The sequence below is a fragment of the Nanorana parkeri genome, unplaced genomic scaffold (genome assembly GCF_000935625.1).
Source record: "Nanorana parkeri isolate BGI_ZX_2015 unplaced genomic scaffold, ASM93562v1 scaffold61, whole genome shotgun sequence".
In the NCBI taxonomy this organism is placed as follows: domain Eukaryota; kingdom Metazoa; phylum Chordata; class Amphibia; order Anura; family Dicroglossidae; genus Nanorana; species Nanorana parkeri.
In genome coordinates, this window is record NW_017306329.1 from 654,006 (window position 1) to 671,526 (window position 17,521).

General features: G+C 43.0%; 1 protein-coding gene across 1 annotated transcript in view; it reads right to left on the bottom strand.

The window, feature by feature from the left end:
• The window catches only part of NEDD4L (neural precursor cell expressed, developmentally down-regulated 4-like, E3 ubiquitin protein ligase), a 372,712-nt gene that overhangs the window by 66,089 nt on the left and 289,102 nt on the right, over positions 1-17,521 (bottom strand). The window contains exons 9-10 of the mRNA XM_018576257.1: positions 12,734-12,900; positions 5,668-5,797 (exon numbers count right to left, since the gene is read on the bottom strand). Of these exons, the coding sequence (XP_018431759.1) occupies positions 5,668-5,797; positions 12,734-12,900 (297 nt within the window). The remainder of the gene's footprint in view (positions 1-5,667; positions 5,798-12,733; positions 12,901-17,521) is intronic.

Below are 17,521 nucleotides of genomic sequence, written 5' to 3' on the forward strand. Positions count from 1 at the left end.
GTAAATCTCCTCCGTCCACATGTTCTGGCTCTAGGTCTTCACTGATGTGCCTCCTCGATCGGAACACTCGATGGGCCTCTTGCTGTATGTGCCTGATGTTGTTATCTGACTCAGATGCAACATCTCTGGGAAATGTCAAAAGAGATAGAAGAATATTAGAAATCCAATCAAGTTCTTGGAGCAAAAACAAAAAGCAATACATGCCAGACACTATGTGTGATGACCTAAACCTGAGCGCACACATTACAATCTGACCGTTCAATCTTCATAGGCACCTTACAAGTGAATAAATGACAAGTAAGCATTTTAAATACTGGATTTTTCTGTGATTTTACCTGCAATATTTAAGATGGGGCAGGGTCTGCAAACTTTTAAAACATGTTAATGCCTACTGAAAAAACCTAATGCAAGCTTGTAACATTGGCCTACACAGTGCTGTGTAAGCCATCAAAGAGCAATTGTAATAATATACAGGCAACCTAAACATAGGATTTTTGTACTCACCGTTATCTTAGGGACACAGGAAATACTTAACTCTTGGGTTAAACTGCCACCTACAGGGGGACTAGACCAGGGCTGTAGCTACCATGGGGCGAGTGAGGCACTCGCCTCAGGTGCAGCTGAGAGGGGGCATAGCCAGGGCCGGCCTCATTGCGCCCCCTCACCCCTGTTGCCATGGCAAGCATAGGGCGCCATTGGCAACAGGGGCAACATTTCAAAATGGAAATGCCAGGGGTCTGTTTAGACCCCTTTACATTTCCCTGAAGCCCCCCGAAAAGTTACAAATTTTTTTGTTTAAATCAATAAATAATCATTTTAAAAAATAAATAAAAAAATAAAACACAAACTCCCCTTCCCCACACACACGCAGATAACATACACATGTACCATATTGTGGTGTACGCCATGCACTGTGGTGCTTTGTTAGTACTTGATTTTTTTTTTTTTTTAAATAATGATGAAAAAAAATACAAAAAAACCACACACACATTAATGCACACATATTACTAGACATGTGCAAAGACAAAAAATTTGTTTTGGACGAAATGAACGGAAACTAAAAATGTTCTCATTAGTTTCGCCAAACAAAGCAAATTTTTATGCTATTTTGGATTTAGCCACCAGCGCATTCTGCACATGCGCACCGCCATCCTGGAGGCGGGGCGCATGACGTCACATACCGCACACGTCTGTTGGAGGGCACCATTTTCTATTCTTGCCTCGGGCGCAAAAGGAGCTAGTTACGGCTCTGGACTGGACACTGTCCAACAAAAAACTGTAGGCCAGCCTAGAAAAACCCTTCCCACTACCTGCATGCCTCAGTTGTGTAGCAAAGCAGTACCGAGAGCATGATCATAAAAATAGTGGGCTGTAATAAGCATCCATCAATGGAGTCCAAGAATAGGATTTTAGAGGGAGTACAAAAATCTGATTTTCTTTCTCGTTTATTGAGGGAAACATTAAATCTTCAACCGTTGGGATGTCCAATTGCCATCCAAATGAGGGAATGGGCAACACAACAAATAAACCGCAGGCCATAGAAAATAAAAGAGAACCTTCTGAAGGACCTTACAACCGAAGCTGGCACCAAATGAGGCAACAACGCCCACCTGGTAGAAAGTGTGAACAGAAAATCAGGTGGCAGCCTTTTAAGTCTGGGAAACAGTTGCTTGATGCCAAAAAAAACAAAAATAATTCACAGATCTGGTAGAGTGTGCCTTGAGAGGTAGGGGTGGAACATGATCCTTGAGAGTATAAACTTGGACTATGTACCATATACAATACAATAAAAGTGCTCTGCTTTCATCTCTGATAAACTAGTCCAGCAGCAACCGTTTATAAAGCACGGAGAGCAACTTAGTAACAACAAATGGTATAAGTAAAGCTGCATCATACCTCACCATACATAAATTTTCGGCCGATATTTCTGTACATCCCTACCATACACCTTACGATTATCGTACGATTTTCGTATGCGATCGCGTAAGGATGATGGGCAGTGTACAACCGCAAATACTGTACAATCGATCGACCTTTGACTAACCAGCAGGTTAGAAAACTTCAGTCGATCGTACGATTTTCGCAAGGTTGGTGGCGCTTCCGTATGTCAAAACTTGTATGATTTAAACTGCACATGCGCAGACGAAAATGCGCACGGTCAATTACCGCAATTCGTCCAGGTGCTTTCTTCTAATTACCACTGATCCAACCTTGCGATAATCGGGGCAGGATGGGGCAGCAGTACGAAAATCGTCTCTTGGTCTCTGGGAACTGGGTAAAGTTAAAGACAAGGAAGACAGGACCTGTCATAGTAGATGGTGCCTAAAGCAGAACTGAACCCTCCTATCCACTGAGGATGGTGCTAGGTTTGCTTCTATTTAGATCTGCAGTTGCCATGATGCTACACACATGACCAGCTACAACACCAGCCATTTCAAGGCTTGAAAGATCTGTTGAGAGCTTACATAAGCACACTGGCAACTGTGACAGTTCTCACCAGAGGCATGCCTTGAATGCAACATACACTGCACATATACTAGTAGGCAGAATGTAAGTAAAACACTGCAGAAAACCACACTGTTATGCTTGCTTAAGGATTTAAAAATATTTAATGAACATTTCTGACTTTAAAAAAAACCACACAAAAACACCAAAATGTACTATTTATACAGATATAATTTAGAAATGGCACATCCTTCAAGACTGGTGTATGATACTATTTTTTATTTGGTACTATATACAAAATCTGCCCAGTGCCGTCTCTCTGTCCAGTCAAGCTTACTGTCTATTTTTGGAGAGCAGAGCGTGGAGACTTGACTATCATGTCCAAGGTCACAAGAAGACGATACTGGTATACTAAACTGAGCAGTATAATGTGTCTCACTGTGTCATTGTTAGACAGCAAGTGTTTTTAACTGCAGAGCCCCCAAAAGCATGACGGTGGTGTTTTATGGTTTAAGTGACATCAGCCCACACGGAGGGGTCAGCTACTTTTGCTGGTTGGCCTATTTATATGTAGCCAGCAGTTACATGTGTTTTAACATTTTGAGGGACTAAACGGCTTGAATGCCAGTCTGTGCCTTTGGACACATTTATCTTCAAAGGACGAGACTTTCCCCACTTGCCCTGTCTCCCCTATGAAGGCATCGCAGCAATGCACTGCTTAATGGCATTCCTTGGCTCGCTCCATTGGAGAGCCTGGCTGATGGGAAAGGAAACATGGGCACATACATAATATGATGTCATCACCTGTGCCACTTAAGTCACGTCTCCAGCAATGAGATTAGCAGTTAAAACTTCTAAACATAATTGTGCGCTAATGCTAATTGGTTTCCTGGCACTCGGAGGGCTCATAATATGCAAATTAGCTCTTTGGGAACTTGATAGGTTAGTGTCTGTGTTTTCCTGTCTAAGTGGCAAGATGATTGACAGCAGCTTAGTGAAGCACAAGAGGGCATCACCTATTTTTAAGAAAGTACATCGCATGGATCACAGATGAATGTACCTACAACCATCAACACTTTAAAATATGCAGTCAGTCTTGTAGATATAAATGACTTACATTCAGGAGGCCTAAGCTACTTGAAGATTCAAAGCTCTTACAAAGCAATGCACATGTAGTAAAGTGTAGGGGATGCTATACTTCAGAAAACCCCATGAATCTGCAGTTGCTATATTTTACAATGTAATAAACACACAGAGCAACAGGGGACAGCTAAGGAGACCTAAAGAAAACATACTGCAAAATTGTGGTTGGTAATACTCCACTTGAATTTTAAAGTGGGCATCTTCAGGTTGGACAAAAAAAGCTGTATAACTGTAAGACAAAGCACCCATGGCCTCGTTTCTACTAGCAAATTAGCATTCTGTAAAAGCTTTACATTTACTTTCTAATACTTTTAGACATACAATAAAAGTGTATTGCATCCAGTGATGAGCTCGGTTCTGTGGGTGCTCTGTAGAGACTGCACACTAACAGCCCTCAGGGGTAATATAACTGTACAGGTAACAAATATTGACCGATCGCTATCATATTCTCCCAGATAAGCTGGCACCAGAGGCCAAGTGTATGCAACATATCCCCTTCCCTTAAGACTAAACAACAATGCTTATCCAGTTTCCCAAGAGCCCTGTAATCACATTTATGCAGTAATCTAGCAGGGAAGACATGAAAAGACAATGGAATTGTTCTTGCATTCCTGACTGTCTTGTGATGCTCATAGGCAGACTGATTAAAGTGGCACTGAACTGTAAAGTAGCCACCACTCCAAGCTTGCGCCCGGGATGGAACACAATCTCAATACAAATTAATAAACTAAATTGTGAGATGCTAGTCCATCACGGGAGCGAGCCTGGATAGGTGGCTACTACAACACACACAGGGACCATGGGGAACAAAAGTAGCCCCCCTCCAGAAGGAAGGACAGTGTCAGCACCAATTCAGAGATGTTTTGAGGACCTACAGCCGAGTGATACACAAATAAGGTACATTTGTGTTAATAGTCAGGGTATTTAAATGCATTTCTAAGATTTAACAACTGTGTTTAGTGTCACTTTAAATCTATTCATGTGCTCCTGAATACTACAGGTACAGTGACCCTAATTCGGTCACAATGCTTGCAAATATCTAGCCCATGTACTGAAATGAGGAAGCCTTTCTGATAACCTGGCATGTTGTGCTTTGTGTGTTTGTGAGATTTTTCTTTGCATGGCAGAACTAGGCAAAGAAGGTCACCTGGTAATTGTCATTGCAGGTCCAGCCCCTCCCTCTCCCCCTGCGCACCCCTCCGGTTATCAGACAAGCAGAAGAGGTGTTTTGTATTCAGGAGCCTGAGCAGATTAGCGAGCTCTGCGCCACTGGGTCCGCTGCCCTGCTCTGTAATAACCTCCAAGTGATATTGCAGGCTGTAAACAAGGAATCAGCCAGGACTCCGAGTCTTTAAATGGATTTCATACATGCCAGTTTGGTACTTGATACATTGGTGTGTGCATCAAAACACACAGTCTCCACGGTGAACAACAGGACCACTGACAAGCCTACCAATGTGTCCCTGAAATGACCTAAATTCCAGAAGAACACAAGTCTGAGGGAATTTGCTAGCAACAAAGCAAATGCATATGTGGAAATACACCACAAAACAAATAAATCAGTGTGTGTGTGTGTGTAGAAGAATGCCATGCTGTAAAGAAGGCAGGTAGGGACTGTGCTAGCTTTTCTTTTTATTATGAAGGTTTAAAAGTATTTATGACCATGATCATAACCATGAAATTAGCACTGACACCTGTATCATTAAAGCGTAAAATAAATATGGGGCTACCCTTGTCAGCCCTCTTCTAAATATTCTAGTTGCTTGACTTCCATACCTTCAGACACTGACCCAAGCAACAGCATACAACCTGCTGTTTCATGTATAGCTAGTGGTCTAATCTGAAGTGTGACATCGGCCTAAGTGTACCTACTTGCACTCGCCCCTATCTTGCCAGCCTGTTTTTCTGCTCAGTATATCGGCGTGTCATTAGGTAAAGACACCTTGATTCCTGTGGGACCCTAGCTAAATTACAGCTGAACTCCACTACATGTTCACATCAAGCTAGAATGTTCACATTTTGATAACATTTTTCTTGGTGGCCCAACACAACAATAATCAAAAACATTATTCCACCCACCTCGGGTAAATCTCCTCCGTCCACATGTTCTGGCTCTAGGTCTTCACTGATGTGCCTCCTCGATCGGAACACTCGATGGGCCTCTTGCTGTATGTGCCTGATGTTGTTATCTGACTCAGATGCAACATCTCTGGGAAATGTCAAAAGAGATAGAAGAATATTAGAAATCCAATCAAGTTCTTGGAGCAAAAACAAAAAGCAATACATGCCAGACACTATGTGTGATGACCTAAACCTGAGCGCACACATTACAATCTGACCGTTCAATCTTCATAGGCACCTTACAAGTGAATAAATGACAAGTAAGCATTTTAAATACTGGATTTTTCTGTGATTTTACCTGCAATATTTAAGATGGGGCAGGGTCTGCAAACTTTTAAAACATGTTAATGCCTACTGAAAAAACCTAATGCAAGCTTGTAACATTGGCCTACACAGTGCTGTGTAAGCCATCAAAGAGCAATTGTAATAATATACAGGCAACCTAAACATAGGATTTTTGTACTCACCGTTATCTTAGGGACACAGGAAATACTTAACTCTTGGGTTAAACTGCCACCTACAGGGGGACTAGACCAGGGCTGTAGCTACCATGGGGCGAGTGAGGCACTCGCCTCAGGTGCAGCTGAGAGGGGGCATAGCCAGGGCCGGCCTCATTGCGCCCCCTCACCCCTGTTGCCATGGCAAGCATAGGGCGCCATTGGCAACAGGGGCAACATTTCAAAATGGAAATGCCAGGGGTCTGTTTAGACCCCTTTACATTTCCCTGAAGCCCCCCGAAAAGTTACAAATTTTTTTGTTTAAATCAATAAATAATCATTTTAAAAAATAAATAAAAAAATAAAACACAAACTCCCCTTCCCCACACACACGCAGATAACATACACATGTACCATATTGTGGTGTACGCCATGCACTGTGGTGCTTTGTTAGTACTTGATTTTTTTTTTTTTTTACATAATGATGAAAAAAAATACAAAAAAACCACACACACATTAATGCACACATATTACTAGACATGTGCAAAGACAAAAAATTTGTTTTGGACGAAATGAACGGAAACTAAAAATGTTCTCATTAGTTTCGCCAAACAAAGCAAATTTTTATGCTATTTTGGATTTAGCCACCAGCGCATTCTGCACATGCGCACCGCCATCCTGGAGGCGGGGCGCATGACGTCACATACCGCACACGTCTGTTGGAGGGCACCATTTTCTATTCTTGCCTCGGGCGCAAAAGGAGCTAGTTACGGCTCTGGACTGGACACTGTCCAACAAAAAACTGTAGGCCAGCCTAGAAAAACCCTTCCCACTACCTGCATGCCTCAGTTGTGTAGCAAAGCAGTACCGAGAGCATGATCATAAAAATAGTGGGCTGTAATAAGCATCCATCAATGGAGTCCAAGAATAGGATTTTAGAGGGAGTACAAAAATCTGATTTTCTTTCTCGTTTATTGAGGGAAACATTAAATCTTCAACCGTTGGGATGTCCAATTGCCATCCAAATGAGGGAATGGGCAACACAACAAATAAACCGCAGGCCATAGAAAATAAAAGAGAACCTTCTGAAGGACCTTACAACCGAAGCTGGCACCAAATGAGGCAACAACGCCCACCTGGTAGAAAGTGTGAACAGAAAATCAGGTGGCAGCCTTTTAAGTCTGGGAAACAGTTGCTTGATGCCAAAAAAAACAAAAATAATTCACAGATCTGGTAGAGTGTGCCTTGAGAGGTAGGGGTGGAACATGATCCTTGAGAGTATAAACTTGGACTATGTACCATATACAATACAATAAAAGTGCTCTGCTTTCATCTCTGATAAACTAGTCCAGCAGCAACCGTTTATAAAGCACGGAGAGCAACTTAGTAACAACAAATGGTATAAGTAAAGCTGCATCATACCTCACCATACATTTTAATAATTAAAGTGCATAAACTTATATAATCGTCATTTCCCGTTACTCGAAGCTAAATGCTCAACTGTCTCTCAGATGAATTACCTTCTCTTTACAGAAAGGCAAATAAGCTCAATCGATAATCTTTTCGGTTCTCCACAATTCCACCTTTGAATTATAACCAGGTAATACTGTTTCACCGCTTATGCTCCTCAGAAGCTGAGGAACTCTTATGGGATCCATCTGGGATTACAAAAAGGGAACCAGTCTTCCAGAACAAAGCAGTGGCTGACAAATAAGTCTCCCGCAGCTCAAACCACATCCAGCCAATGGAGGAACATTTCCTTTTGGTGAACTGGAGGCAGACAGGGGGACAGAATTTTTTTTTTGTGGTTAAGGTGACTGCTAGAGAATACCACCTTGTGGATGAGAGTAGAGAGAGGAATGTCCCTATTGTGTATAAACAGTGGTTTCTAAAGCCCAGAGAGCACAGGAGCAAAACTTGGGGGAACTTGAAGGGGAATCAGCCATGTGGTTGATGGCTCAAATGCCATTAAAGCCACAGGCAAATCAAATACAAAATCTGTAGAAGAGGGCGTAGGGGCATGCTTGTTACATCTGCGATCATAGTCAGCAAAAAATTGGGTGAGTCAAATTTGTTTGCATATCATGGATAAAATCTCATTCAAGAGGGGGAGGGATCAGCTACACCCAACAGAGCCAAAGAGGACTCTGAGGATGGAACAGACTGTAAGAGCAGAGAATAACATGATTCCAAGCGTCAGACATTGGCACCGTCAGTAGGCACATTGCAAGCAGCACCGGAACCATTAGAATTTGAGCTGGGGGCACCTGGAACAATGGGATTGTCATTTTCAGGTCTGGAATCAGACGTGTCATGACCGCGTGGTGGCAAGGCAACTTAAAGGCTCAGGGAAATGGGCAAGGCTTCAGGAACTTACGAAACCCGGACATCTGGTAGCAGTTTAGGGTCAATGCCTGAAAGTGACCAAGGTCATTGTAGGCAGGTAGTAAGAACAGAATAAAGATTGTAGTTCCACATGGCTTCCTTTACTTTCTATGTTGGGAAAGAGCGCATGCGAGACACTTCACCAAGCAGATCAGTGCTCATTGCCCACCAAAGTTAACCCCAATCCAGGAACAAAATGGTGGAAATAGAAAATAAAGGTGCCCAGTGGCCTCAGTAAAAGAGGTAATTTGAAAGACAGGGCTAGTGGTGGGCAAAGCCAGCGACCCTGGACCCTGAAGGCACGTTGCAGCAAACTTTAAGCAGAATGGAGTCTACTCTACTGTAGTCCAAAAGCCAGCCTGAGGAGGACTATGCTGGAGAGCTGCAATTGAAAAGACAAAGCTCTAGCAGCAATGTAGAGAAGGTGCTGTCTTAAAAATAATTTTATGAGACTAACTTATTTTTTGCTTTTTCTTCTGCATTTTAGCCTTATGCACTGGTATAATAAGTCGTTTTTGATAGAATGCACTTCCTGCTTTATCATTCACATAAGTGCTCTGCAAGACAGAACAGTGCCGGCCCATTGTAATGACTTATGTGAGAGCTAGTACTTTTTACTGTTCACATCTGCAGACCGCCAGACTGCTGCCTTATGACAACTGCAATAGGTGGAAATAAGTTGTAATACTGATCTTATAAAAATATGCACATTAAAGATAAACTCCAGGCAGGTATAATTTAACGCAAGTGTGTTTTTCCTCAAAGTAATTAAATGTATTTAAAGCTAGTAAACTAGTATAAGTACCTAACTCTATCTTGTCAGCTTCATGCCATCTCTTGCACAGCAGCACTCAGACTGGGAGAGGTGATGGGCAGCATTAGGAGCTATCAGGCTGCGCTGCTTGCACATGTGCTGACAGGAGGAGAGAGCAGAGGTGATGACTCATCAGTGTGTTGCTGCTCCTTTAGGCCTCAGTCACACTGCCGCGCGTACTCGTGTATTGTACAATATGCAAATAAATGGCTCCATACACACAGCCACGCATGGAGCCGTATATTTGCGTAGCGTAAAAATGCGCAAAAACAGAATGGAACAGAGATGTGTCCGGGCAGCGTATTTCTGCGTATTTTACGCGCATACGCATGTTTACGCGCGTATGTGCGTACCGTTCATTAAAATTTCTATTAGGAATGATGCATTCTGGGAATGCAAATAGCGCACGCATATATGCTCGTATATACGCTCTTATATACAATTTTGCTCTTGCGTTGTGTGTGAATGAGACCTTATTGTCCAATTAGTAGGCTGTGGGTGGGTAGGCAACACCACTGTATTCCTAAACTGTAACGTGATGTCATAAAGTGATGTCACCCTATTGGCTGTACTATCTGCCAGAGTGGTATGAATCACCTAAGTGGCTGGACAGAATTACAAATCCTTTGTCAGATGAGAGAGTTCACATTAGAGGTCGACTGATTATCGGGACAGATATTCACAGATTTCTTCATTATGGGTATCGGTCGACATTATGGGTAAGTGAACGATATTACCAATAATAAACACTGTGAAAATTTCAGCTGGTTCTTGAGGAACAGAACGAAATTTGCGCAGTGGGTGCTGCTCTCTGGCCGGCATCCCTCGATCAGCTGATTGAAGGAGCCGGTCAGAAGAAGGCAGCCATGAGCTGCCCACCCTGTTCGAGTATTTTGACAGGGGCTGGTGCAGCTTGATGTAAACAGAACCTGATACACATTTACCGGATATTGGTTATCGGCCTGAAAGGTGGCCCATAATTGGTATCGGTACTGAAAAATCCATATCGGTCGACCCCTAGTTCCCTTACGTGCATTTTAACTGTGTAGGTAGCGGTTTGCATAGTGGTTTTGTATGTACAGTAAACTCTCTGTTATGCAGTATTCAACTAACCAGAACTCTCATCTAACCAGAACAAAATCCCCCGTGTACTCCCTGTTCTGTTGATCTGTTGCATGTTTTATCCTGGAAACAATTGTGTGCCTATTTGTCCTAATTTGCCTTTGATTACTGCATTTCAATATTAATATAAAATGGCCGCTCACAGCGCTCTCCTACCGCACCGCTCGGCCTCCTGTGACAGTTTCTCTCCTTCCCACTGGGACACAGAGCAACGTCCAGCGAGGAGGAGAGAAAGCAGGGATGCACCGCTATTTTGGCAAAAATGGCACTTTCGGCATTTTGCCAAAAATGCAATTTTCGGACGATATGTTTTGGTGGCCGAAATTTCGGTGCATCCCTACTATTTTTAATAGTTACTCTCAAGCAAACAAATGACATTTATCCGGAATCTACCAATCCCCGTTGATGCCGGATAACGGGGAGTTTACTGTATTACTTATTTAACGATTAAAGAACTCTGGGCATTTTTAAAAATGAACCATTGCAGTGGGGCTACCGCCGTACTGCAAGGGTTAGGTGCTTGTCTTTGATGAGGTGCAAAAATAAAAAAGTTATACCTCACTCGAGCTGCCGAGCTGACTGGCTGTCACAACACTTTCTCCAGCCTTTGTCCTCCTACGCTACAAGGATGGTATGTCTCCAAGCATCCTAACATCTATACACAGAGTATAGAACCTGATGACACCAGAATCCTTAGACCGATAGAGCGCAGGGGGGGGGGCAGACACTGGAAAAATTGGTCTAAGAAAAAGCCGGCTCCAAGGATCGGGTGAGTATAACTATTATTTTTGTACCTGGACAAAAATTAGCATTTAAACCTTGCAGGGGGGGACTATGCGTTTTCTACAAGAGAGCACAGAAGAGTGCAGTCTTTCTATCGCTCACTTAGAACCTCAGACCAAGCAAGAGGCAGAGAAAGGGCAGAGATACTACCCGACTTGACTCACTCGTGTGTATTAATGTCAGCTTGAGATATTGTGCTCTGTAAACAATAAGCATTTTACAACCGGAGGCAAGAAGAAGATGCTAAACATGTTCAAAGGGGCCAAGATCTCCATCTGCTGGCTGTATACACTGAGTGGCCAAATTATTGTGACCACCCCATCAGTACTTCATTGGGCCACGAGATGACTCCTCAAGATGACTTCGTTGGGCCGCCTCGTGACTCCACGAGATGATGAAAGGTGATGCGAGGAATCTGACACTGCACTGTTGCGGTTCTGTTGTCTTGTACCAGTCTTGCCACTCTCCGTTCTGCCCTAACATTGACTAGTCACTGACGGCCACAATTTGCACATTCAGACCCAGATTTTCGTCTGACAGTCCGGTCTTTAAACACTTTAACAGCTGCTCTTGATCATGTAACTAATTCTGCTATTTTGCTGATACTCGCTCCATGGCTCCGAGCGCCAACAATCATCCCACGTTCAAAGACTGTTAAATCGCGTTGTTTCCCCGTATCTTCAGAAACAAATCACTTCTACTGTCGTGGTAAACAACCTGCTTCCCTATTTATAATGGTCTGGCCCTCTGGCAACATCAGCGCTTAATTATAGCTAATTAGCCTACAAACATCAGGTGGTCATAATAATCTGGCCACTCAGTGTATAAGAACACAAACTACATTTAAAGGTAGCGTTTCATATTTACCGACTTAATACATTTTTCAAAAAGCAATATCTTAGTCTTGAACAAAATAAAGAAATTAAAAAATATACAGAACCAGACTACATTTCCTTTGAGAGTGTCAATTAACTGTCATTTTTCTACAGTTAATTATTAAAAAAACGGTGAAGAATTATTATTCCCTATGGACTGTTCAGACACTTTCATCTCAATCTTTATACATGAGGTTCTGTGTGTGGTAATAAGTCCCGCTGAGAATGAGGTATGTGTGCTAATAGAATTTTCCATTCTTGGCTATCAGGTGGAATCTCTCCCCTCGATGCTTCGTAATAATTGGTAGAGGTAATGTCACTAGTCCCTCCACCGATCAGTTGTTTGACAACAACCTCTGAGAAATGAGAGGATACAGTCGCTCGGAACAGCTCGTCCTTTCCTGTCATGATGCAGCCAACTTCTGAAAGCCTTTAATTAGTAATTGTAACAGTTGCTCACCGAATGTACTAGTGGCACTGGTGTAGTTAAACATTACCTCACAGCAAATAAAGGAATTTTCCACATAAATGACAAAGGTGAAAAACCCCTTTTAAAAAAATTACTTATATTGGTAAAGATGACAGGGCTATACATTCGTCATACATACATTAGGCTTGGCCGATGCCACTGGGTGGTCCTGTTATTGTGATTCACGTAGTATGTACGCCCAAGATTGTCAACTTTTTCCTCCCATCCCGGGGGTAAAGGAGGGACTGGCAGTTCTTGCTGGTGTGAAGAGGGAGAGTCATTGGAATCTACAACATCCCAGGCGTGCTGAAGAACAAGAAGAGCATTTGTCAACATTTTACACCAACAAAAGCAACTTCTAGGCCCAAAAGCCAAATCATGTGCCAGTTACATAAAACTACAAACTCATTGTGTACATACAATCTCTGAAAAGTAAAAAGTAGAATGTTGTTAAAAATTTCTTTCTAGGGTAATTCCACTTTCCACTAAATATGAGTGTACTTTCCTTACTCTGTACAGGGTAGCACAACCCCACGCTCTGTATTTTAAATTTTGGTTGCAAATGATGAGCACTCATTGGTTAGCGCGGCCTCCTGACCGGCTGACCAGGGAGAAGCCTTCTGCCAAAATTAGAGAACTTTATTCAGCGCTCTCAGAAGTGGAGGGTGTGAGGATTTACGGGGTAGATGAGCCAGGGATGGTATGCGGCTCTGAGAGAACAGGTGTATACCCGTATACACTACAAAAAATAATACAACAAGAGCGCAAAGACCTTGATGATGTGTGTAGACAGTGTGTCAGTGTCAGTCAGTCTCTTCTACACACATCATCAACGTCTTTGCGCCCCTATTATTTTTTACTAAAATCCAAGCACCCTAATATTCTGTTGGACCAAATTTATCATGGATTACGGCACGCATTCACCATGGCATTGTTCCGATAAGCTTATGCAATGTCACAATATTTATTTCCATCCAGAGTTGCATTAATATTTCACCAAGATCTTGTAGTGATGATGGGAGAGTCGGACTACTGCGCCGTAAAGTCTTCTCCAGCACATCCCAAAGATTCTCAATGGGGTTAAGGTCTGGACTCTGTGGTGGCCAATCCATGTGTGACAATGATGTCTCATGCTCCCTCAACCACTCTTTCACAATCTGAGCCCAATGAGTCCTGACATTGTCATCTTGGAATATGCCCAATGTGCCATCAGTGAAGAAAAAACCTGATCATTCAGTATATTCAGGTAGGCAGCTAAGCTCAGTTTTTGGGGACATAACGTTGCTGATCCTAGACCTGACCAACTGAAGCAACCCCAGATCATAACAAATCCAGCAGGTTGTGACTTTTTTTTGGCCAAGGGGTATATATAATATAAGTTTGTAAAGAAATGTCACCAGCACACCAGCATAACAAACACATCAATTTCAGTGAATCTTAATTTTTTTATTTTTCAGAAGTCACTCAAAAGTAGAATCAAGCGCTTTCGGGCCCACACAGGGTCCCCTTCATCAGGCTTAACCCCTTCGTGACTGACGACGTACAGTGTACGTCGCCAGCATCGGGTCTGTTTAAACATGTAGAGCCAAAGCACCCATTTTTGCTTATGGGAATACCGGTAAGGTAGTGCTACAGGACTTTGATATTTGCACTTGTTGGCTTTTTCCTGTTCAAGCACCCCCGGCATTATTATCCCAGCCTGCAAATCAGGGATTAATGATACATATATTTTGTTTTGTGTAGTAGACACATATTGGATGTTTTTTTTTTTTTTTTTCCTTTCTGGCTACAAGAGAAAGGCTTCTAGGTTCACTTTAGGCCTAATGAAGGGGACCCTGGGTGGCCCCAAAAGCGCTTGATTCTACTTTGAGTGACTTCTGAAGAAAAAAAAATGAAGATTCACTGAAATTGACGTGTTTGTCATGCTGGTGTGCTGGTGACATTTCTTTACAAACTTTGCTTGATGCGGCGCCATCCGCAGTCACTGCGAGCACCCATTTTTTGCCTATGGGAATTCCGGTAGTGATACAGGACTTTTGATATTTATATATAATATAAGACATTGAGGTGAGGGGTAGGAAGCCTAGAGAACAGGGTAACAAAAGCTAGGAAGCCTGGAGAACGGTGTAACAAAAGCTATCTCACTCATCAGCTCAGACAGCGGGTGGCTGGGGTTTGGGGGTCTCCGGTACACAATAGAACGACATCCAATTGGGTCATCAAATTGTGACTATGGAAGTGGATATCCTCAGAGCTGAATTTACAAACATCTCCAATGAAAACTCCACTTTGTGTGCTTACCCAACTTCCAATTTGACATGTAATAAGTGTTTTCATTCCCTTGCACTATCAGCAATGGAATAAATATAAATTACAGGAACCTAAACCTCCCATTGTCATCTCTGAAATGGCAAACAAGCCTTAACAATAGTTATTCCTTTATGATGTTTTCCTTCTCAGCGATAATCATCCAAGTGTTTAAACGGAGAGTAACAGCTTATTTTACGCCCGTTCCCTTTCAGCGAGATGCATGCACTGGGAATGCTCAGCAGCTGCAGGAATTATCATCACTTGATTAATCTTGGTGATAAAGCGATAAAGACAAGAGACGCTTGAAAAATCCTGACTCTCCGGCGGTCCCTAATAAACCTGCACCAGTACGCAAAAAAAACTCCTTAAGTTAAAGAGAACCTGTTGCCAGACAAAAATCTACCCATAAGATTATATGCGCATTTCAAATGTTATTTGCCTGTAAAAGCCTCTCTTGCATAGACAATCAAAACCCCAAGACTGCTACAGGGCGCCACCATCATGCATGAGCTGTAAGCAGTAGACTCAGAGCTGTCTCAAGTGACAATCAATCGTATTCCCCTTTCCTCCTCTGTTGGCAGCTACAGAAAAGCTTATGTAGGGAGGTGAGGGGTGTAGGAGCTGGGCCAGCACAGAGTTATTAGACACTGCCAGAGGAGGAGAGGGCTATGATGTTTAAGGAGGGAGGGGGCTGCGCTATGGAACTCACTAGTCAGATTTTCTATCAAGTTCAGAGTCACATGGCACGTTAATCAAACACAGTTTCAAGAAAGAAAACTAGCTAAAAGAATTTATAATACTTTACTTTTTTGGGCTTTTACCGGCATTTTTTAAGTTTGGTGTTTGGTGCGCGCCTCCATTGATTTCAGTGGGCTCCTGAACACGCGCCAGACACATAGTAGTGCATGTAGCAAATTCTGCGAATGCACGGGGGAAAAATAGTGTGTTTGCTCTGCCATGTTTATAGTGTAATTAACTAGTATTGGCACCACATTTGATGTGCATTACGTGAACGCGCATTAAAGTGTACACTTTTGATGCCCGTCCCCAATATGCTATGACGTGAACGGGGACTTAAAATGCTGGGGCAAGTGTAGCATGTGGGAGGGTGAACTTAGCCCTCAGTGCTACTAGTTAGTCCCTTTTCAAACTTTCACGTTGCAAGAACACAGGGAAATGTGTACGCAACAAATTAAAAAACGCACGTCACGCTTGCGATGCTATGACTTGTTAACGGTTAAAAAAAATGAGTTTTCCTGCACATGACACGTGTCAAATGAGCACAAATGTGCGGGGAAAAAACGCAGGGCGCTATTAGATGAAAATGTCACATGAGCCACTTTGCCTGTTTGTCATGCGTACTGCAGCCAATGGGCTGTCAATGGGCTGACATGCGGCACACATGGCAAAACCGTGCGCAAATATGCCGCGTGTTCTCGCAACGCCGAGTGCGAACAGGAAATAAGTGTTGAAATTGCATCTCATCTTTGCCCAGGTTTTGGGACAAGGAGAAAGTCATCTATAATATTTTGCTGGCATCGTTCTGTTGCAGCTTTCTAAGTACCCTTCTGGTAACAACAAGATAACTTGAAAGTGAATCTAAACCCAAAAACTAAAGTTTTATATATTGCAGCTTACATGTTCCTCTATGTCAGTGGTTCTCAACCTTTCTAGGGCCGGGACCCCTTGGTAGAATTTGCCAAGTTGTGGTGACCCCCCAACGGTAAAATTTAGGGATGACGCGGCTGCTGCAGCGACATCTGGCGGCGCGGCGGGAGAACTGACACTGATGTTCTGCCGGTTAGGAGGACTCTCACCTAGCACAGCAGAAATTACACAGCGACCCACAGGTTGCGAACCACTGGCATAAGCTGTCAATTTTATTTTTTTCCTGACTGACAGCGGCCGGCGGCTCCGATGTCAGAAAAAAAAAAAACAGCAGAGAAAGGTTTACTCTTCGGGAGTTTCCTGGGAGAAAGTGTTTCCCGCTAGGCGACCCCTGGCAAATCGTCAGTCGACCCCCGACAGGGTTGCGACCCACAGCTTGAGAACCGCTGCTCTATGTGGTGCCTGCATTCGTTTTCATTTTTCAGCCTAAGAACATTTTCAGCAAGTACAGAAAATACCTGTTGATCTTGCCAGAAATGTATTATTATTATCAGTTCCTGTGAGTTAAAATTAAGCAAAAAGGATAATATTTTTCTTTTGTAAACTACTAATCCCATCATCTGTAATGGAAAGGAACAAAGACGGACATATTTGAAGCCCAGTTTGTGTGACAACCATGGCTGCCTCCACAGACACAGAGGAGTGAGTTTAGCCATCCAAGGACAAACTGTAACAAAGAATGAAAAGGAAAAAAAAAACGAATGCAGCCACCCTGGGGGCGTCCCGAGGCCAGGTGTCACCTTTGGCGGGTGCTGTGTGACATCACGCCGCGACATCATCGCACATGTGCATTTCTTCACTACGCGAGTGCGCGATGATGTCCAAATAGCCTTAGAGAATCACCTGCACACCATACAGCGCTTGAACCAAATTTAATGTCTGTTGGTGCTCGAAGTGAAGACAGGGATGGTTCCGCGCTACAATCCGAGTACAGATAGAAGTCACCAGC